Source organism: Ovis canadensis, chromosome 24, assembly GCF_042477335.2.
Source record: "Ovis canadensis isolate MfBH-ARS-UI-01 breed Bighorn chromosome 24, ARS-UI_OviCan_v2, whole genome shotgun sequence".
Classification (NCBI taxonomy): domain Eukaryota; kingdom Metazoa; phylum Chordata; class Mammalia; order Artiodactyla; family Bovidae; genus Ovis; species Ovis canadensis.
The window spans coordinates 57140805-57162882 of NC_091268.1; the positions used below are offsets into that span (position 1 = coordinate 57140805).

The 22078-nt window shown below is 64.9% G+C and overlaps 1 protein-coding gene across 10 annotated transcripts; it reads left to right on the plus strand.

Moving 5' to 3' along the window:
* Positions 1-237: 237 nt before the first annotated feature.
* On the plus strand, positions 238-21741 carry PDGFA (platelet derived growth factor subunit A). Of its 10 annotated transcripts, XM_069571342.1 has the most exons (9): positions 238-1951; positions 2641-2845; positions 4223-4352; positions 5777-5873; positions 10470-10574; positions 11847-12034; positions 17484-17610; positions 18125-18193; positions 19911-21741. In XM_069571342.1, the coding sequence occupies exons 3-8, from the start codon at positions 4290-4292 to the stop codon at positions 18178-18180; spliced, it is 636 nt and encodes a 211-aa protein (XP_069427443.1). In that variant the 5' UTR covers positions 238-1951; positions 2641-2845; positions 4223-4289; the 3' UTR covers positions 18181-18193; positions 19911-21741. The 10 variants fall into 10 exon arrangements, 8 of the variants coding, with proteins under 8 accessions (XP_069427443.1, XP_069427445.1, XP_069427448.1 ...); XM_069571344.1 differs by lacking the exon at positions 238-1951 and having other exon boundaries at positions 2230-2845; XM_069571340.1 differs by lacking the exons at positions 238-1951; positions 2641-2845 and adding an exon at positions 2935-3327.
* The last annotated feature ends 337 nt before the right edge of the window (positions 21742-22078 follow it).

Below are 22078 nucleotides of genomic sequence, written 5' to 3' on the forward strand. Positions count from 1 at the left end.
AAAAAAAAAAAAAAAAAAAGGATAAAAGGATGATAGCAGCAATGGAGTGCCAGCTGGTGCCAGGCCCCAGGCCAGCGCTGCACGCGCGGTGAGGTGGGCTGTAGGGTGAAGGGTCCTGGGCTGGCCTCAGGTCCTTAACAAAGGCGTCCCGCTCTCCAGGAGCGGCCGGGCCCTTCCCGCCCCTCCGCGGGTGGTGGGAGGGAGGGGGGGTCATGGGCGGTGCCCAGAAGAACCAGCGAGGGGCAGACGCGCAGCCACCCGGATGCACCGGGAGTCCCTCTCTGCACCTATTTGTAGCACCTGACTCACCTTAATTATGGGTCCGCGACACGTCGGGGCGCGCCGCCGGGGACGCTGCAGATGGCCCGGAAGCACCAGCTCCGGGGGCGACCGGACATCCCGGCCTGCCAGGTGCGCCTTCACCTCCCACCAGCACTTACCCTCTCTGGAGCTCCCCCCCAGGGCCCTCTTCTTCCGCCTCGGAGCCGTTGGCTGCCAAGGGGCGCCCACAGCCTGCCAGGGCCGCGTGTCCTGGGCCTGGGCTCCCAACTGTGTGTGTGTGGGGGGGGGGGGGGCGGGGGGGTTAGGGTGGGAGCATTGGGAACCGGGAACTGGTCGGGGTCGAGCCGGACTCTCGGCCCGGGCGGGGATGCCCCGCGGAGCCCCGCCCTTGCGCTCTGCGAGGCCGCCCACGCCTCCTCCGACTCGAGTGTATATTTAGCCTCTTTATCAAGTGTTTGCAGTGAACCGTGTGAACCGCCTAATAGCGGCTGGAAGTGAAACTCGATTCCTGGGCAGAAAGGAGCACGTGACCGCACCTGAGCAGCCAGGATCGCAGGACAGGCGGGCTGGGCAGGTGCCGGAGCGCCCACGTGCCTGGCTTCGGGACCCAGGGTCCCCTCTCCCGCCGCCGAGCCTCCATCTGAAACCGCCTCCCTACTCAGCCCCTTCCCGAGAGATGAGGATGCCAGGCTCTGAAAGGGGAAGGGGCCTCGGAGAGAGGCGCCAGGGTCGGGGAGTCCCCGCACGCGTGGATTCCCGTCCTGGTGGTTGATTCTTGCTCAAGTCGATTCAAGGTCTAGGAAACAGCGTCTAGCGATCTACTTTTGCCGGCTTTTTCGGAGGGGGGAGGGTGGGGGAGGGCTGTCCTTGGTGGCAGGGCAGACCTTGATGGACCAGTGTGAGTCTGCCCTGAGTCTCCCCCAAAAGCGGCTGTCACCGGCTGCACAAGTTTGTGCCACCCTGGGCAGCCGCTGTTGTCGTGGTCGCTATGACAACGAGCCGAGGTTTTATTTTTAATAGCCGCCAGAGATTAGAAGGATGCCTCCGTTGGCGCGCCCCCTCCGCCCCCCCCCCCAATCTCGCCTGCTCTCTAACTTTGGCCTGGGCTCCCGTAGAAGATGCCCCCATTCCATGTTCCCAGATCTTTTCTCTTCTGCCCCAAACCCACATTTCTGTCCCAAACTCAAACTGGGAGCCCCTGAATTTCCAGGCTGGGATGGGGCACCGAGCGAATCACTTGCTCAAAGCTGGTGGGACCGCCCCCGCCCCCAGGACCTAGGGAACCTCTGTACAGAGGTTGGAGCCAGAAGGGCCCCCACCCCAGCCCCTGCAATACAAGGAGACCTTTCCTCATCCGCACACCCGCCATCAAACCAAGTCCTTCAGCCCTGAAGACGTGTGGGTCCTCAGGTCCCCTCTGCCTGTGAGGAACTGGACGCTCAAGCAGGTGTGATGCGGTCAGCTCTCAGGAAATCTCTGGGCTCCGCCAGGGGAACAGCCTGAGTCCAAGCAGTGTGCTCTTCGCCTTCTGGAAACCATTCAGCGGACTCCCTCCAGTGCAGTGGGAGGTCTACTTGGGTGGACAAGGACAGTACCAAGGCTTCCCGAGCTCTGCCTCACCCTCCTTCTTTCTAAGCCCCGAGTGCGTGCTTTGGGGGGGAGGCTGCAGGTGAGGCTAGCAGCGGAGAGGGGCAGGTGCGCTGGGGGACTGAGTGCTGGGAGACCCTGCCCGCTGGGAATCCCAGGAGGGGCCCACCCCTCCTCCCCGGAATCTGGGGGAAGCTGAGGGACCCCCCCCCCGCCCCCCACCGAGGGCCCACTGGACTCGGCCTTTGAAATGCTGGAGCCCAAGAAGCCAAGGATGAAAGAGGGCCTGGAGGGTTGCGTCTTTACTGCCTTTGGCTGGAGGGCAGCCTGGGCGGGGGCAGGGGCCCAACCCGGAGGATGGGGGTGTGGGGTGGAGGGCTCGGGCCAGCGAGGTTCTCTTTCCGCAGCCCACCCAGCCACTCGCAGTCCCTAGCCTTTAATGGCCTCCCGTCTAGCTGCGGGGTCACTTGGCTCGTTATCCCTCTAGCCCTGATACCGGGGGCTTCTCCGCCCTTCTAGAGACCCGTCGCCAGGGTGCGGTCCCACCTGCTTAGGCAGGCGGGAGGGACCCAGCTCGGCGCACCGCCCTTCGGTGGCGGGGGCGCCGTCCAGCCCCGCTCAGGCCTCGGCCTTCCTCGCGTCGCTCCCCCGCATCGCTCTGTGCGGCGCCGCGGCCGGAGGTGGCGCTCTGTGCGCCCAGCGGATCCCGGCGCGGGAGGCTGAGACTCCCGGGCTCCTCTCGAGCGGCTCTTTTCTTTTCCTCCCTTCCAGCCCTCGAGTTTCTGGCTCAGACCGCCGCCAGGCCTTCCACGAGGGCGCGGGGACTTGGGGGTGCGGGAGCCCAGGGCGGGGACGAGGCCCGCGGCAGCCCCCTCCTCCGACCGGGGCGCCTTCCTCTCCCGGAATGTGGGTGGAGGTTCCTCGTTCAGACGCCCCAGGCATCGGATTCCGGGCGGGGGCGCGTGGCAGCCGCCAGGTGAGTGTCCCAGACGCGCCCCTAAACCCGCCCCACCTCTCACCAGAGCCTCACTCCCCCTCCTTTTATGGCGGGGGAGCCGGGGGCCCGGGATCCAAACCGTGCAGAGGCCGGAGCACCAGGGCGGGGGGCGGGAGGCGGGGGCCGGCTCGCTTTTGCCCTTTTTGGCGTAGCAGCTCTGGGCGCTGCCCTCTGCCGCCGCTGGGGCCCGAGAGAGGCGAGCCGGCGACGGCGGCGCTTCTGCGGCCGCCTCCTCCCCTCCCCGTCCGGTGCTGCAGGGCTGCAGCTGGCACTGGGGGGTGGGCAAGCTCGAGGGAGGGGCGCCCGGGGAGCCCCGGGCAGCGCGCGGAGCCCCGGCGGCTGTGCTCGGGGCCGGGCCCGGGGCCTTGATGGGTTTTACTGCCTGCGCGAGCGCGTGTGTGTGCTCACTGCGGCCGCGGCGGGGCCCTGCCCGGCCCGTTCGGCCCCCGCGCGCTTCCGAGGTGCGGGTCCGGGGCCCGGAATCCGGGGGAGGCGAGGGGGAGGGGGCGGGGGAGGGGCGCGCCGCGGCGCTATAACCCCCTCCCCGCCGCCGGCCGGCTCCACACGCGCGCCCCGCGGAGCCCGCACAACTCCGGCGAGCCGGGCCTGCCCGCGCCGCCTCCTCCTCCTCCTTCTCTGTCGGCGGCGGCGGCGGCGCCGGCTCGGCCCTCAGGCCCGCGCGGCGAGGCCCCGGGCGGGCGGCGGCTGCCAGGCGGAGCGGCCGCGGGCGCTGCCCGGCTCGGGCCGGCGGAGGGCGGAGGGCGGAGCGCTGCGCCGGAGCCGAGGGCGCGCCGCGGAGGGGCGCACGCAGGCCGCCGGGCCGCGCCGTGCTGGGCCGCGCCGTGCCCGGCCGGGCGGTGGCGGCGGCGGCGAGAGGAGGCCGGAGGCGAGCGCGGGGCCGCCCGCAGCCCGCAGGGAGAGCGCGAGCCCGCGCCGGGCCTGGCCGGGCGTCCAGACAGGTGATGGGTGGTGCGGCGGCAGCGGCTCCAGCCTCGCTCCGGGGTCCCTTTCGGGGCTGACGCCCGCAAATATGCAGAATTACCGGCCTGGTCGCTCCTAGAGCCAGCGCCGGGGAGCGAGCGCGGCGGCGGCCAGCACCGGGAACGCACCAAGGAAGAGGCCCAGCCCCCGCCCTCCGCCCCTTCCGTCCCCACCCCCTACCCGGCGGCCCAGGAGGCTCCCGGCGCGGCGGGCGCGGCGAGCGCGCACTCCCTGCTCCTCCTCCTCTCTGGCGCTGCCTGCCTCTCTCCGCACTCGCTGCTCGCGCCGGGCGCGCTCCGTCGGCTCCCTGCTCTCCGCGCCACCCTCCTTCGGGCCGCGTTCCCTGAGGGATGGTACTGAATTTCGCCGCCACAGGAGCCCGGCTGGAGCGCCCGCCCCGCGGCCTCGCCTCCCCGCCGAGCCACCGGTGCCTCGGGACGCGATGAGGACCTGGGCTTGTCTGCTGCTCCTCGGCTGCGGGTACCTCGCCAATGCCCTGGCCGAGGTGGGTGCCACCCCCGCGCCCTGTCCTTTCTCCGACTCCCCCTGCGCACGCCCCCTGAGGTCGCCCGAGAGCCCGGGCTCCGGGGCTCTGCAGGGCGCGTTTTGATTTCTGCTAGGGTGGTCGGTTTTAAAATTTTCCCAACTGGGTTCTATTTTCTGCCATGCCTAAGTGTGTCTGGTGAGTTTCCAGCGTGTTGCGTCGCTCCGCCGCGGAGGGACGGAGTGGCGGCTGGGTGGACGAGTGGGGAGAAACTTCGGGGGCCGCGGGCTCCTCTCCGAGGAGGGAGACCTAGGGCGCGGCGGACAATGCAGCATTGGGGTGCGGGAGCGCGGAAGGGGGTGTGTGTGTGTGTGTGTGTGTGTGTTTGTGTGTATGTGTGTGAGCCCGCGGAGCCGGGGAAGAGGGAAGAGCCCCCGACAAACTGGTAGGGGCGGTCGCAGCGGGAGCCCCCGGAAGGCAGGGTGAGCAGCGCGGAGCCGCAGACCCCGGGTCCCGGTCCCCACGCCCGGAGCGGCGGCTGGGCCGGCGCAGTCCCGCCCGCCCGGGGCCTGCTTACAGGTGGCTGAGCGAGGCGAGCCGGGGCCGGGCCGGGAGCCCTCGCCCTCCCACCGCCCGCGTCCCCACCCCCACCCCCACCCCCAATCCCAATCTCGAATTCCGAATCCTCGTGAGCTGTGCTGTGATAAATGACTTTCTACACGCCCGTCGTCGGGACTTAGTGCTTGAGACCCCCCACGACCCCCTACTCCCTTTAAAAATCTGGAAAGAGTAGGGGAGGCCGAGAGGTTGGGGGTGGTCTGGGTTGGGACCCGGCGCTGCCAGACATAGATATTTAACCCTCACGTTCCCTGGCAGCCCCTCCCAGTCGCGGCTGGATTTGGGGCGTCTTCGTCGGCGCTAGGGCCGCAGCTGGGCCGGAGCCCGGGGTGGGGCGAGTGTGAGTGTGCGCGCGCGTGTTTGCAGACCCTCTCCCCCGCAGGTTCGGTCGGGATTCCGGGTGTGAAATTTAAACCTCGGGGTAGATTAAAGTGTTAGGGCCGCCGTGACTTTCGTCGCCGGTCCGTGACGCATTTCAACTTGATCTTTCTCGATGTTGATTTCACTATTAGACTAGCAACTCCCCTGGCCCCTCGCTGCCCCTAGACCTCCTGTAATGGACACCCCCGGGCAGAGGGGCCCGGTGGGTTGTGTGTTTTTTTTTTTTTTTAATTTAAAGGCGGAGAGCGGTTTCTTTTTGTAAAGGGCAGACAGGGATGGGGACGGAGAATTGGATTGGGGGTCTCATCCAGCCCCACCCTGGGCCTTAGGCTCCAGGGCCCAGGCTGGGGGTCCAGCGGCCTTCCTGCAAGGCGCCCGCGCGGGCCGTGTGGGGGACCAGGCGCTCTGGACAGCCACGGGCGCTGACCGTGTTGCTATGCTTGCAGGAAGCCGAGATCCCCCGCGAGGTCATTGAGAGGCTGGCGCACAGTCAGATCCACAGCATCCGGGACCTCCAGCGACTCCTGGAGATAGACTCCGTAGGTAAATCGCGCCCCTTCCCTCGGCGCGCGGGGAGGGCGCGGGCGGGTGGGCAGGCTGTATGTGCGCCCCGTGCCGCCTCCCGCGTCCGGGCCGGGCCGGGCGCCGCGCAGGAGCGCACCGAAAGGTCAGAATCCAATCCCGGGCCATAAAAGCCGAGGCGGATGAGTCAGGAGTTTCTCTTCCAATCACCACTTTCTCTCCCGGCGGCGGCCGGGGCTGCTCACTCGCCCAGGGATTGTTTTTTTGCTTTAAGGAAAATGCCGAATGTGTCTCAGAAAGTTAAGCCGCATAGAGGGCGCCGGCGTCCCGGCCAGGTGTGCGGTCCGGGGCCTGCCCTCCGGCCGGGAGGAGCCAGCCCAGGCCTTGGGCGCTGAGCCCTGACCTGGGCGCAAGCTGTTGCGCGGTGCCGCCCCCCACCGCCCCACCGAGGGCCCCTTTGTCATCCGTGCGCATTTTCTCCGCTCCTGCTGCCGGGCTGGGCCTTTGTGGTTGTGAGTCCTGTGTTTTTCTGTTTTCATGAGCCAATAAAAAAGGCGCGCCTCGGACAGTCTGCTGTTTGGGGACTATTTTGGGGCTCCCCCCTCAGGCTCTGGAGCTGAGCCGCTTTAGGAAAGTGTCAGGCAGACTTCTGAAGCTCTTGAGTGTCGGCTGCAGAGTTGGACTGGCCCCAGGTGGGCAGAGGTGCTGACAACCCATATTGGCCTGGGTGGGAGCCGGGGGTGCGGGGTGGCTGTGCTTGCCTGTGGACCAGAGGAAGTCTTCCAGAAGACGAGGGTTCTGGCCCGCATTTCTGTGGCAGGGATTCCACTGTGAGTTAGCTAGGGCAATACTCATGTAAGAAAACTTCCTGTTGGCTGGACAAAAAGGAGCCCCAGGTGAGCTTGTCAAATGGAGCGACCAAAGTTAGCCAGGGGTTGGTTGGGAGAATTTTAAGTGGAATGAAGATTTTTCTCTCACTGCAAACTACTCTAAAAAGGGGGGCGGTGGAGGAATTAAGTAAAATCACATGGTCTAGTCATTTGGAAATTTGTACCTAATTATGGTGGTGGAAAGGCCTGAACTATTTTCATTTCATGCCAAAACCATTTTCTAGCAAGGGCATGGTTTCTGTAGTTTCTTGACCCAGGAAATCCTTTGGCTGATCCTTATCAGGAAGAGGGTAGAATTTCACTTGGAGATCAGAGTGGGCCGGGGGGGTGGGGGTGGGGGTTTGATCTGGCTCCTTGATGTGTAACGCTGGGGAGAAGGCTTTGGCTTTGGTTAGGCGAGGAGAACATTTGCCTGCGTGCTGCTGCTCCCTGATGGACTTGGGAAACGGGGAGACTGGCTCCCAAGAGGTTTTTCCCTGTGGAAGGCTGGGCCTCCCGCAGGACCTGCTTTGGGCTGCGCTGGGGAAATGGGCCATTCACTTTCTGCTGGGACCTTTCTTATTCTGTTTTCTGCAGCCCCGCCTCCCGCCTCCCCCACCCCCACCCCCCCACCCCCCCACCCCCCCACCCCCCACCCATTAATGCTTTTAGCGTTGCAGCTCCGGGGTCATGCTGATAGCATTCCTGACCTGGGGACTTCTGGGTCCACGGCCTCCTTGGAGGGTCCAAGCAGAAGCAGCAAGGGTGCACCAGCCGGTTCTCCGGGCTGGTTTCAAATTGCCCCCTTATGAAAGCCTGGGAGCCTGGCCCCCTCCTGCCCCAGGGAGTGGGCAGAGTGGTTGCCGCCCTCCCTCCCCCACCTGTTGGGGCAGCTGGGGTCTGAGAGGGAGCGCCTAATGCCTGGTGAGCTTTGGGCTGAGAACACGGGAGGGGCCCCAGGACATCCTTTGTTCAGCAGCCTTGTCCCTCCCGGACCCTTTGTGACGCAGACCCCAGGGCGGGCTCCTTCATCAGAGCTCTGGGTGGTCCCCCTCTCACAGCTCTGACCTGAGCTGGTTGCTTCTGTAGCTTGTTTTGCAGGAGTGCGCTGGGGGTGTGGGTGTCTTTCCCCAGCTTCTGTTTCTGCCCCAAGTGAAGAGTAGCAATGGACCCCGCTGCTAGGAAAGGTTGTGAACTGCTGTGAGGTTACTTCTCCAGGCCCAGGACTCCCCAGCAGGGTCAGCCAGAGGTGGGATCAGTGAGGAGGCGGGTGGGTGCAGAGAGGACCGGTTGGCCTAGGTGCCTGTCCCTCCTCCTACAGCTCGGAGTGGAGCTCGCCCCGACTGATGCCTGGGAGCGGGAACAGACGCTCGGGTTCGCAGCGGCTCCTCCCTGGGGCGGGGCCTCGTGACTGGCAGGTGGGCGGGGCCTCCAGGGGCGGGCGTTCCCGTCTCCCAGGTGAGGCTGCGCCCAGGCCCGCAGGCGCTGGATTCCTTGCCCGCGCCTGAGAGACCGGACAGTTGGTTTTTCACGTGTGACCTTTGAGTGCAGGGGTCAGCATGTGGTCTTTTAATGACCAGTAGCATGGAGTTTGCGGCCTGTGTGTCGGGTGTGCGGAGAGCAGACCATTCAGCCGCGCGGGAGCTTTGTTCTCTGAAGCCTGGCCGGGTGCCCGTGGCCATTGAGTAAGGATAGTAAATGTCATCCCATTAGGCCGTTAATGCTCCTCCAGGACTGACGGCTGGAAGACGGCTTCCTGTCTTTCGGACATCTGTGCAGAAGAGGCAGAAGGGAAAACCAGTTGATGAACCGCCCTGAGAGCCATTTTTGGCTGTGATTCCCGTGTGGCCTTCTCTTGGGGGGGGGGGGGTGGTCCCTGCCAGTCGCATCTCCACCCACATAAATCAGAGGGCTACCTCCCCATCAGCGAGGTCCAGGCTGGGTTTCTGGACCACCCGTCTCCATAGGGTAGTGGATGAGCTTGTCTGACTGGGAGCTCTTTCTACTCTTGTTGGGGAGTGAGTCCTGAGTTCAGGTTTCAGAACAGTTGATGGACCAGGAGGCTTTGTCTTTGCTTCTTCAGAGGCAAGAGGCCTGGGTGTGGCGCAGGCAGGCAGGGGCCTCCTGCTGGCCATCGGCCTTGCTTGTTCTTCTGAGCCTTGGCCTCAGTTTCCTCTGAGCTGGAAAGCTGGCAGCCCCTCCTGTGTGCACAGCACCATGATATCGCGGAAGGCCGCTGTTGCCTGGCTGGAGTGCTGGGTGGAGTGCGGCCTGGGTTGCTGCCGTCCGGTTGTCTCCTAGAAGCTCAGGACGGACCGGCTGCTCCCGGGCTTGGCGACGGCGAGATGGCCACCACCAGGACGTGACTCATCATGTCGCTTTTTTCCTGAAAAAATGCTTCTTGTAACAGTTGGTGGATGGGATTCTTACTGCATGAGCAGTTCTGTTCTGATCTTATTTTGGGTCTCAGAAAAAATTAGCGGCAGTGGAACATTGAGTCATTGTGAGGGGAGAGCTGGGCTCTCCTGGACGGCAGCGTGCACGGCCGTGCGTCTTGTGTCCCCGCTGTGTTTTCTGTGTTTGCGCTTCGCTTCTAGTGTGTGCAGGTTCTGACTGCGGGCATGTGGACAGTCTCCAAGGCCTCTGTGCACTGCGCATCGGGGAGAGGGGTCCTCTGGTCTGGGCTCGTGGCCGGGATACCACTGGAGCTTCTTGGGGAGGGGAGGTGGCGAGAATGGGCTCCTTGGGCAGCTGTGGGCGTGCTTTCTCAGAGCCCGATGCCTCTGGTTGCCTCTGGTTAACTGTGGGGGAAGCAGTGATGGAGGGGAGAGGCAGGGAGATGCCCCACCGGGTCTGAGGGCCGGGGTGGGGCAGCCGCATGTGGCCCACTCCACCCTGGTGCAGGTGCTGTCCTTGGGCGGGGTGAGGCCAGACGGCAGGTGTGTGTGTCCCTTCCGAGCCCTGTCTGGGGGCCCTGGGGGCAGAGCGGGTGGTGGTCTGTGTACTGAGGGGGCTGTAGCCAGCCTGGGGCGCTAGGCCCAGTGGTGACCTTGGCTCTGGGGCCGCTCAAAGCACTTTCCTTCCTGAGAGCCGTGTCCCCCACCGGGCACTGGACTCCTGATGCGCTGCGCCTGGCTCTGATGGCCTCTCCGTCATGGCGGGCTGATGTTCAGGGACGAGTGGGGTCTGACCGAGGCCCAGTCTGGCCTTGCTCCTGATGCCCCTGCAAGGCCAGGATGCTCAGCCAGGATTGGGTCAGTGAGGGCAGCAGAGGAGGCGGCAGAAGCAGAGGTGGTGGAAAAGTTGCGGCTGCAGCCTGTGCGGGTCCGCGGTCCAGTCTGCCGTCCAGCCCTCTGTCCAAGGTGCGCTGTCCAGCAAGCAGCAGCAGGCCTGTCGGCTCGGCCTTGCGGGTGGGGCGGGCTGGCTTCAGGCACCTCCCCTGGGTCAGCCCTAACCCGGCTTCCCTGAGGAGGTGCCCCGGGCGGGCTGGCTGCAGGCCCTTCCCGGGTGTTCTGCAGCTTTGAGTAGGGTGCAGGGCAGGCGCCCGTGTCAGGAGCCCCATGCTGGCTGCGTGGGGCGGCTGAGACATCTTCGGCAGCTGGGAGTCTCATCCTGCACACGTCTGGAGGCCCCCCCTTGTGGGTGCAGAGGGACCCCCTCTGTAACGAGGAGGGCAGTGGGGTGTGCTGCTGTGCAGGCCCCAGGGGCCCAGGTGTGGGCGGATGATCGGCATCTCTTTTTCCTGTAGGAGCTGAGGAGCCTTTGGAAACCAGTCTGAGAGCCCACGGGGGCCACGGCGCTAGGCATGGCCCGGAGAGGCGGCTGGTGCCCATCCGGAGGAAGAGGAGCATCGGTGAGTCCCTGTGCCGGGGGGCTGTGGAGGGGCTCTGGGGATGCGGGCTCCGTCCCTTCTCTGCTGTGCAGGCCCCACGTCCCCCTCCCTGCCCTGGCCCGCCCACTCCCCGCTGCAGGCCTGGCCTGGGCCAAGAGTTTCCAGAAGCGGGGAGCCGCCGTAAATTCCTGAAGTGCCCGGTCTTGTTGGGGCCTGTGCTGGAGGCAGCCTCGCTGGAGGATGGGTCGTGTTTAATTTGCAGTTCATAACATCGAGCGCGGAGTGCTCCCCGCTGCCCTGCGAGGTGCTGGGTGCAGCCATGCTGGACCTGGGGGCCCTTTCCAGGGTCCCCCCCCCCCCGCAGGCCCGGCCTCTGGGCCCCACTCTGAGCATCCAGGGTCTGCCTGGCCCCTTCAGGGGTGAATGGCTGATGGAGGTCTCCTGGGGCCTTGGGCTCATCCTTGAGAGGAGGCCTTGCCCCAGGGGTGCCGTTGGGGGGTTTGAACACCCGGTCCCGTGCCACCTGGGGGTCCTGACAGCTGCCCGTCCTCCTTGTGACCTTGGGCATATGCCTCCCTCTGTCTGAGCTGTCTTTCCAAGAATATGGATTTTATAGCTTCTGCCTTTGGGCGTGGTATGTGGGTAGACGATTCCTGGTTGAGGCCAGCGGGCCCTCCCAGGTGACGTGTGCTGGCTCGAGTCTTCGGGGCTGATGGGGGCCTCTCCTGCTCCAAACCGGCGGCCTGCCCTTGAGTGGAACTGGGGCTGGACTGAAGGCCTGTGGCCCTGCCTAGCTGGACCCCCCAGACCCTTCCTACTGGTGGGCACTGGGTTGGGCGCTGTGAGCGGGGCCCCTTCCCGCACTGGGGTAGCTGGGTCACCAGTACCCTGCCCTCTTGATTTGGGGGCCACTGGAAATGTGCTTGTGGGAGGCGGGGCCCTTGGGAGGTGAGGCAGGTGAGAGATGGCTCCCCGCCCCCGGCCCTGAGTGAAGATGGTGTCTCAGCTCCAAGCTGGCCTCGGGCTGTGTGAGCCCCTTTTCAGCCCCCATGCTCCAAGGGGGCTCTCTGCAGCCCCCTCCCCTCTGGGGCCTCCCCTCCCAGCCCTCCAGTTACCGCTCATCTTTGGGCCAGCCAGTGGCACCGTGCTGGGGGCCGGGGTCTTTCTGCCTCTGCTGGACCAGGGGCTGTGTGACACGTCCCGTGGGCTTAAGCCGTGGGCCGTGGGTCGCTCCTGCCTGGACCCCTGGGTGCTGCTGCACGTTCACCATTCACCCGACTCTCACCTCTGCAGAGGAGGCCATCCCGGCGGTCTGCAAGACCAGGACTGTCATTTACGAGATACCTCGGAGCCAGGTGGACCCCACGTCCGCTAACTTCCTGATCTGGCCGCCGTGCGTGGAGGTGAAGCGCTGCACCGGCTGCTGCAACACCAGCAGCGTCAAGTGCCAGCCGTCACGCGTCCACCACCGGAATGTCAAGGTGAGCCCGCGCATCCCTGGCCCACGGCGGCCAGCTGTGGCTGGTGAGCCGGAGGATGCGTCCATTTCTCTGACAGGCACACTGAGGCCCGGGGGCGGGGCTGGGGCTTGGGTCCTGGTAGGTGGTTTAGGGGTGGCGTCTAGTCCCCTCTCCAAGGGCCTCTCGTGGATCTTAGGACAAGTGGTGGTTTGCTTGCCGACGGGTTTCGCGTGGTGTCCAGCCATTTAGCTGAGGGCTGCCTGGTGTCCCCTCCAGGCTCTGGAAGGGTCTCTTGGGCACTTTAGCAGGGGCTGTGGTGTGTGGCAAGGGGGCTGGGCGTCCCCTGAGAGCCTCTCCCCACCGAGACCGGAAGGGAGCCCTGGGCTGGGGCTGGGTGGGGAGGCTGACTCCCACCACAGCTCAGAACTTGGCTCAGAACTCAGGCTGCAGGGCCAGGCACATGCCCGTCATGCTAGACCTCTGGCCCCTGTGAAACCTGGGAGGGTGCCCCTCTCCACTGGATGTGCTGTTGATGGGGCACCAGCCTTGGGGTGGCCTTTTGGGGGCCAGGTCACCCCCTGTCTCAGGAAGGTGTGCTCTGCGTGGCGAGCCCCAGGCCCAGCGCTTGGGTCAGACGTCTCTGCCTCCCGTATTGGGCTCCTGGGAGCCAGTGCGCGGCAGTGCTCACTGCGAGGCCTTCTGCCAGGCAGGAGGCTGGCTGGCCTGACCGCTAAGGGCATCGTGGGGTCTTGCGGCGGATCAGGTTCCAAGGACACATATGGGGCTGGTCCTCTGAATCTGGGGGACATTTTGCACCCTCAGGTCCCTGGGCAGCTAAGCTAGGGGCTGGCTTCTGGCCCCATGTCTGCAAACCTTTCTTAGCCTGGGCTCGCTCCCCTCTGGCTGCACCTGCCTCTTTGGGGGAGTGGGTCTGGGGCGTGGGGACTGCCTGCCCCCATGCAAGGTCTGGCTGCAGGTGGGTCGTGGTCCCTGTGGCCCCGGGGCGTGGACTTGGCACCGCCCCGTGGAGCAGCTCCCTCCCCACTCAGCTGGGCCTCCAGGTTTCCTGGAACGCGGACTTCTGCTCCGGGGGCGCAGTAGAGCTCCTCTCCACTGGGAATTATTTCCGCTCGCCTGCCAGTCTGAGTCCAGGCTTCTGGCCCCAGAGTGCGGTGTGGAGTTGAGGGCCCTGCAGCCGGCGCGCGAGAAGCACTTTAGACTCTAACTGGGCCTTGACGTGACCTCGGGGACTTGGTCCTCTGCGTGCTTTGGGGATTGAGTAAGCAGATTCCACGGCTGGCTGCCTGTGGTCTCAGGTGGACACTCCCCTGGGGCCAAGGTGCCCTGGAGTGCCTGCCTGCGGCGCTGGCTCCTGCCTTAGGCCTCAGACTCCGGGTGGGGGGCATCCGCCCCGGGCACCCCGTGGGCCCCGCTGCACCCTCCTCGGTCAGGAGGAAGCAGGCCTGATGCCCGCCGCGGGCTCAGCGGGGGCCCTGGCCCTCAGCCCAGCCTCCTGGGCTTCCGCTGGGTCTGGGGACCCCTCCTTGTGGTGTGTTGAGAGGTCTTAGGAGCCCCAGGAATCCACAGAACTGAGGCCTTTGTCTCTTGGGCCTGGGGGTGGGGTGCCCTAGATTAAATGGTCCTGCTTACGGACGTTGGAGCCTGTCTGTCGGGCCAGCAGCAGGGGCCTGGAGGTACGGGGGGGTGGAAACGGAGCGGGCTCTCTGCCTGTGCCTCCACCCTTTGGGGTCCCCCATGGCCCCCACTCTTGCCCCCTGGTGTGAGGGCCAGGTCATGTCTGGTCCTGGGCTGGGAAGTGACTCCCTGCCTCCCCTGGTCCATCCTAAGGGTGGGCGGTGGTCCACAGCTCCTCAGGGGTCTCGGTGGGTGAGGGCGGGTGCTCCATCTGCCGGGTCACAGGCCTGCCCAGCGGGCGGGAGAGCCTGGTTCCGTCTGCCCAGAGCGGGGTGGGGGGAGGGTCAGCCCGCCGCGGGGGGCCTAGCCACCCAGCTCCGCATGCATCCGGTGCCCCGCGCGCCTTCGCCCACCCCCTCTCCCGGGGAGGGCCCCTCCCGCCCTCCCGCCCTCCCGCCCTCCCGCCCTCCCATCAGGAGGTCGGCAAGGAGACATCCGGCGCCAGACCCCGGGGTCCTGGTGGGAGGAGATGGAGGTCAGTGGGAACAGGAGGCCCACTGTGGCGTGCCCGCCCCCCAGCCTGGCCAGGGGCCACCCCTGTCCCATTTGGGGCTGAGGCCAAGCGGAGAGTGGTCCTCGAGGCCCAGACTGAACGGAGGGTTGGTGCTGGGGGTCATGGGGCGACGCACAGCCCGAGGCCCCTCATTGGGAAGAGAGGGCGGGGAGGCTGGAATAGTCTCCCAGGTGACTGAACCAGGTGGGCACCCTCAGCTGCAGGGGGCTCTGGGCCCGGGGTCAGGACGTGCCCCGGTTGGTGGCCTGCCCACCAGGGCCCTGAGGCCTCCGGGGCCTGCCCTGGGGGTGGCTTGTGGACCCCGGAGCCCCTCCAGACCTGCCGTATTGCCACGTGGGCAGGGGTCCTGGCTGCCTCCCCTGCACCCTGCGCAGCAAGGTCAGCGCCTGGCGTCTGCCCCCTGGTGCGGGCTGACGCGCGGACCCCGCCCCTAGACCCGAGCCTCCGTGGCCGGGACAGGTGGAGCTGGCGTGGGTGGCGGTGGGTCAGGCAGGAGAGGCTCCCCGCCAGGTGGGCCTCCGGCCTCTCAGGTGTGGGGCGTTTGGGGCGGCCCTGCTTTCGCGGCCGCTGTTGGCTCAGCGCTGCAGCCGTGTCGGGCAGTTAGCTGCAGTCTGACGTCGCTAGACCTCCGGCCTCTGGGAGGTGGGCCCGGTGTGTCTACCTGGGGCAGTCCAGGGTGGGCCTCTGCACCCCTCGTGGACGGGGGCCTGTGCTTTGGGTGGGGCTCCCCAGGGGGCCGCATCGGCCATTGCCGTTCCGGGAGCCAGGTCGGGCCGAGAGGGTGAGGTACTGGCTCTGGCAGCGTGTCTGGGTGCTGGGCTCCTGAGTCCCTGCCCCGTGTGGCGAGGCGCCCGCTGCTTGCCCGACTTGAGCCCTAGTCGGTCAGGGAGGCCAGACCCCATCGGCCACAGGCCCCGAAGCTGGGGTTCTCTTCTCCGGCCGCTGTGGCCTCTAAACCGAGCCTGGAGAAGGCCTCCTGCCGCCCGCCTGGGAGCCAGGTCGGTCTGTCCGTCGTGACTCCAGGAGCTGGACTCAGTTCTGAGTGGACTTTGGGCTGCAGGGCCCTGGCGACCCCGCCCAGCGGACTCAGGACGTGGCCTGGCTGAGGGGCGTGCTCAGGGGCTCTGCTGGTCGCAAGTCCGGGACCCCTGCCGGTGAACCAGGCCCTGTCTGTGCGGCCTCAGTTTCTCCGTCTGTGAAACGGGCCATGGTTGTGCCCTCTCGAGGCTGCTGTGAGAGCTGTGGGCCTGGCCCGTGGGGTTCAGGAGACGCTGTTCATTCCGGATGACCCGTGTCGGGGGGCCCTGCTGGGCGTGGCTCCCCCTGGCCCTCCTGGGAGTGTCCTGCTTCATGGGGGCTGGTGGGCACAGGAACCCAAGGCCTGGCTCAGAAGGCTGACGGCGTCGTGGGGGTGTGCTCGGGTGGGTCTGGCCTGGGGCCCTGCAGGCGGGGCAGCTCTGGCGGGGAGTCCGAGTGTCTGGTTTTTCAGGAGCAGCCGAGACAAACGGTGGGGAGAGCACGGCGTGTGGGCTCCGAGAGGCTGTAGCGTAGGTCTGGAGGTGGGGCGCCGAGGACGGCAGCATCTTCACCGTGGCCTTGGCTAGAGTGGAGGACGCTTTTGAGAATTTAATATTCACAGTGCGTTCTTGGGGGAAAAATGTAGCCATTTCCTGGCCAGATGGAGGTGGTGGACCAGCCCGGAATGCTTGCATACCCAGAAGCAGGTGCAGCCATGAATCCCTGTTTGTTTTTCTGTGATAAGAAAAATAAGATTTTTCTCTAAAGGCTCGAGTGGCCGCTGTTGCGCACCCTTCACTGAGGGGCCCGTTGGGGCAGCGCTGCTGAGCCTAGCGCTAGTCCCCGGGCAGTCTGTCTGATGGCTGGCGAGGCCCCCCACCTCGGGTCCTGGGTCCTCGTCCTGCCCTGCAGAGGATACCAGGGGAGGCACCCACTGGCCAGAGGCATGCCATACGGAGGGCCAAGCCCTCGGGTAGCCTGTGTCCCCCAGCAGAGGCAGGGTGGCGGGAAGCATGTGGGCACTCAGAGCGGGGTCCGGGGTGGGGTGAGGCGCTGGCCTGTGTGCAGGCCTCTCTGCATGGGGTCCTTCGATAGGCTCTGCACAGAGGTGCCAACTTCAGTGGTCTCTGGACAGTGACCTGAGTTCCAGGTGCTTCTATTGTGAGCGTGCGTATGACCTGTGTTCCCACTTTACAGGTGGGAAGGTGGAGGCTGGCTGCCCACATGGCCCGCATGCCCAGCTCTCGGACTCTCCCCGGGGAAGGGGGCAGGGACAGCCGAGCCCCAGGCCGCCCTGGGTGGAGGCGTCCTGCAGCAGCTCCCACCCGAGGCCTCCTGTCTCCCTGGTCTTGAGATCTCGACTTGGGAAACCCCTGGGCCTGGCCACAAACCTGGCCCAGCTCCTGACCCGTCTGAGCCACAGCCTCGTCACGCGGCTAGTGGGCCTCTGGCTCTCTTCTGCTTGGTTAATTCATGCGGCCGGGTGGCCATTCCAGGTCTGGACGGGCCTCCAGGCGGCTCGCCTATGGGGTGGGCAGCCTGGCCAGCACAGTGCAGGCCAACCCCCTGCCCGGAGTCCCCTGGCTTCTGGCCTCGAAGCTCCTTGTAAAGGATGGTCCCAGGCTGGAGGCTTCTGGTTGCCGCCTGGGGTCCTGTTTGCCCCGGTCAGCTGTGGCCCATGAGCCGGGCTTCCCCGGGGCCTCCGAGTGCTGGAGGTGGGTCTTGGCCAAGCCCTGCTCCCCCCACACCCATGTCCCCGGGCGAAGAGCGAGGGATGGAGAGTGTCCCTGGGGGCCGTTCTGGGAGCCCTGGTGAAGCTGCAGGGCTGGGCCTGGCCGAATGCCGGGCGGCTACGGGGTCCTTGTCCGGAGCTCCAGGTGGGCCCACACCTCCTGCCCCTCCTCGCGGCTCGGGTCTGGGCCGGAGGGCGGATGGTCCCGGGCTGCTGACGGTCAGGCGCACCTTTGCCGACCTCTGTGGCTGTTCCATGTGTCCCTGAAGCGTGGAAGCAAACCCCTTCCCTCGCCCAGAGCCTCCCCCTCGCGGGCATCCTCAGGGCCTCTCCTGGCGGGCACGAGCCTCTGGGCTCAAGTTAAAATGGGGCCAAACCCCAGACGCTGCCCCGGATCTCACCGCTTCCTCACCGGGGCTCCCGCTTTTCCCATGGAGGGGGTCAGGGGCCGGGGGCGTCCCCGCCCCCAGGCCCGTGTGCCGCTCGTCCACGGCGCGCCGCTGTCTCGGCAGGTGGCCAAGGTGGAGTACTTCAGGAAGAAGGCGAAGTTGAAAGAGGTGCAGGTGCGGCTGGAGGAGCACCTGGAGTGTGCGTGCACCAGCGCCAGCCCGAGCCCCGAGCGCCGCGAGGAGGAGGCGGGTGAGTCCCGGCAGGGCCGCGGCCAGCGGCCTCGGGGGGCGGCAGGGGCGGGGGCTGCAGCTGAGGCCTGTTGGCCGTCGACTGCGGGGCCTGTGCGGCCCGGGACCTGCCGGCGGTGGGGGGGGCCGGTGGGGGGGGCGGTGTGCTGCCCCCTGAGGGGATCGCGGGGGCAGGGCCACGTGCCTGGAGGGAGGGGTCAGGTCGCTGCGGGGTCCCGTCTCCCGCCCTGGCCCAAGCAGTGAGCTGGAGATTTGCGGCCTGTCCCTGGCGGGTGGCAGGTGCTGGCCACAGCGTTGGCGCTCGGGGTCCTGGCCTTCTCGGCCAGACTCTGCCCGGAGCAGCCCGGCGTTGTGGCCGCCGCGCTGGGCCGGCTCACGGGACCAGGAAGTGTCTCCCTGCCAGCGCCATCGAGCTGTTTTCACAGAAAGACAAACACCCCAGGTATTTATTGCTTCAGTGTCCACCCCACACCCTCCCTTGGGCCCACTCACCCTTCCTGCCCTTCTGTCAACAGGAAGGCGTAGGGAGTCAGGTAAAAAACGGAAAAGAAAAAGGTTAAAACCCACCTAACGTGGCCAACCAGGTAGGAGCCACCTGCCCGCCGCGCCGCCATCCTGGGGTGGGAGGCGTAGCGCCCGATCGCTCCGCGAATCACCCGCAGGCGAGGACGCGCCCTGATTGGCCTTGATCCGTCCGCGAGCTTCCGCTGTCTGTCCGGCCGGGCTGCGGGTCTCCACCCTCCTGTCCTCTGGCCCCTCTCCTGCCGCTCGGGACGCCTGGCCCCCAGCCCCCTCCTGCTCAGGGGCCCCCGCTCTGGCTTTGGTCTTCGTTGATCGGGAGGCGGAGATCATAGGAGCGGGGTGATCTGGGCTCCCTGAGCAGCAGTGGAGTAGCTCCCACGTTGAATTGCTGGGATCACACGGACAGCTTACCCACTCCTTTGACAGATGGAAAAACTGAGGCTCGCCGGGGTCACAGATGAGACTGGTTGGAGGCTGGATAGCTCCTGCCTGAAATGCTTTGTGAACACGTAGGGCTGTTGGTGGCTGTATTGGAAGTTGTGTTTGGCTGCGAACAAGACACTAGAAATAAGGGCGAGGTGAGGTAGAGACCAGAGCAGGTTTGGCAGTCTCAGAGGACCATCAGACACCCACCTCAGGGCTGGCGAGGCCGTTCTCAGCCTCGTGGCCTGAGGTGGCTGCCACAGCTCCAGAAGTCGTGCCACACTCCAGGCTGGAAGAAGGATGATAGTGGGGAGAACAGTGGAGGGCCCAGTGACTTCTGCTTTATCTCACTGGCCACCCTCCACTCTACGGGGGGCCTGGGAAAAGTGGTCTTTTCGAAGGGCTTCCCAGGGCAGGTGGGTGTGGGCAACTGCAGCCGTCATGAAGGGAGGCAGTGTGGAGTCTCCCGGGCCTTGCTGTTGGACTGTCTGCCTCTGGAGAGCCTGGTCCTTGCTCCTGGGCGTGTGGGAGCCCATGGCATCCAAGACAGATAGCTGTGGGAGGAACTCTTAGCGACAGGCGCCTGGGAACCCAGGCCCAGCTGAGAGATGTAGCTGCAGAACCTGACCAGGCCAGGAGCGTCTGAGGCCTGTGGGCCAGGTCTGCTCGGGAGGCTCCTCTGGGAGGAAAGGCCCATGTACACGGACCCTGAAGCAGCCCCCAGCTGCTCAGCCTTGGCTGTGGGTCCTGAGGGTGTGCAGGGGCTGGCCTGTGCCTGCCTGTGCTTCCGGTCTGCAGCCTCTGGGCTAAGCCTCCATGGGCCAGCTGGTGACAGAGGCCCCACCTGCCTGCTGGCATTCGGGCTCTGGGCACGTGGCACAAATGCTGGGATGAGCAACAGGCAGGCAGTGGAGGGCAGGGAAGAGCTGCTGCACGCTCAGGTCCCTGTACCCTGCCTGGTCACAGAGACCCCTGTGTCTCACTGGTGACATCCAGAGGCAGGATTGCCTCCTGGCCCAGAGTGGCTGCCAGAGCACCAGAAGTCACACCAAGCTGTAAGCCAGAAGAAAGAGAAAGGTGAGGAGAAAAGCAGAAGAACCCTTCTGGGCCTCAGTTTTCCCCATCTGTACAATGGGAGAATGGGGCTTGCTCTGAAGCTGTGTTCTATGAGATCCCAAGAGCCGAGTGCCAGTTCTGGTCAGGATGTTACAGAAAGGGTAATGGGGCGTGTTTGATTTGAAAGATTTAACAAAGGCTTTAAATCCCGCAAGCTACCACACAGCGTGCGTGCGTGCGTGCCACGGTGGCGCTCGTGAGCTCGTGGCCTCTCAGTGTCCGTCTCTCTCCTGCCTGCAGATGTGAGGTGAAGGTCAGCCAGCAGCCCTCTCCCGGGACACGGATGTACTTGGCGTGTTACATTCCTGAACCTACTATGTACGGTGCTCACTGCCAGCGTGGTCTTTGTTCTCCCCGTGAAAACTGTCTCCCTGCACGCTGCGGAGAACAAAGAGACAGTATACGTGGCTCATGTGACATCAAAGCAAGTATTGTAGCGCTCGGTGAGACAATAAGACGCTTCCTTGTCAAAAAAAAAAAAAAGAGCAACCAAAACCACGAAACTCGACAAACAAAACGCACACAAGCATCTGAGCAGTTGCCGGACGGAGGGGCGCCCCGAGGGGCGGAGGGGCCGGCGTCGTGGTGGCCCGGCCTCTGTCCAGGTGGCCACAGGTGCTTCTGCCGAGGGTGCAGAGCCTGCTTTCTGGAGGCTGCGCTCGGAGGCCGCGGGCTCTGCAGGCGCACGCGGGAGCCAAGACTGTCTGGGAAACCGCATCTCCTTGCCGTAGTGTCTGAGTCTTATCCAGAAACCTCCCTGAGAGCCTTAAGTGGATTTTTTTTTTACATCATAAAGTGATTATTAAGCTTTCCTTTTTACTCTTGGCCTAGCTTTTTTTTTTTTTTTTAATTATCTCTTTGGAAGACATTTACACCGATAACACCAGGCTGCAGTTAACAGTCAGGACCGTGGGACGGTACCTTTCCTAGCAAGATGCAAGTGAGTGAGATGTATTACAATAAACATGGTATACCCACCTGTGCATCATTTCCTGAATGTTTCTGGCTTTACGTGTTCCTTCCTTGCCCGGTCTCACCCGCCTTTTAATTTAAGCCATTTCGACAGAACTGCGTGAAGCAATCACATGCCGTTCCCCAGCCTCCTGCCTGCCGCGGACGGGCCTGAGGACCCGGCTTTCCTGAGCGGCGGCCCGGGGTTGCTCCCTGCTGCTGCCAGTGTTTGGACAGAAACTAAACTCTTATTTTTGGTAAGATGTTATGCTTTACGTGTATTCAACAGAAATTCTGTGTGCTGTTGTTTTTGTTTTTTTTTTTTTGTAAAGGTGAAGTTTGTATTTTTGTCTAATATTACCAAGTTTTATATACCTGAGAGCCTGCCATGCTTTTTTTTGTTTTGAACCAAAAGAGAAAAAACAAACCCACCAAAATGCATTCACGGTGAAAAGCATTTGTGGCTGCGGCCCGTCAGCGTCACGTGGCCTATGGCCTGGGTGCTGGAGCTCCAGGTGGTGCCCGGGAGGGCTCGGTGTCCTGGGCCTGCCTCCGGGATTCTGGAACCTAGAGGACCAGGCGCCCTAACCTCACAGAGGCGCAGCGGCGCGCCCCACCAGACGCCAAGCGGACGAGGAAGATTTGCTCCCTCGGAGTGCATGGACCCGTGTCTGCTGTGCCTGCGAACTGGGTCAGCCCTGTGTTGCCCGTGGCCTGCCGCCCCTGTCCTCCTCGTCTCGGAGCTCGAGTGACCGTTGGGACCCTTCTGTTGCCCTGGGGCTGTCTCTGGTGACAGGAAGCGTCCCGGGACTCACCTGTCCGTGGGCAGTCTTCCACGTTAAGGAGCATCTTCACGCGCGGCTGTAGGACGCCTTTGAGCGAGCGTGTGGGGCCGTGGTCGTGGGCTGTGGCCCCACCCCATGGGGACCGCCCCCGTGCAGTCCCAGGACGGGTGTCCCGAGGGGTGCGCGATCCTGTGCTATGGACACGTGTCTGATGTGATATGTACAAACGCGATCTGTGTATTTGCGTCTGGTGAGATGCCCAGAGCCCTGCTCACTTACTCTTCCTTTGGGCAAATGCGTCTGATGGTCTGTCCATTAAAGCAACCGCGCAGAAAGGCTTGGTGTGCTCTTGGGGGAGAGGAACGCCCGGGAAGGGGAGGGGCCCCAAGCGGCTGCGGGGAGGATGTTGGTGGGGAGGGTCTTGGCCCGCTCTCCGTTCCCAGATAAAGGCAGAAGACCCTGAACGCTGGCCCCTCCCAGTGCCCGTCCAGCCCCAGGGCTCCCGGGAGCCCGCGCCATCGACCCCCGAGGGGTCCAGGTGGCACGCTCAGCTGGCTCAGCTCCCTTGTCCCCCATCTGTTGTAAATTTCCCTGGAAGCTCTAGACAGAAATGGGGAGAACAGGCCCCCCTAAGGAAGATGTGCCCATACAGTGGGGTGCTGGGCCTCCAAA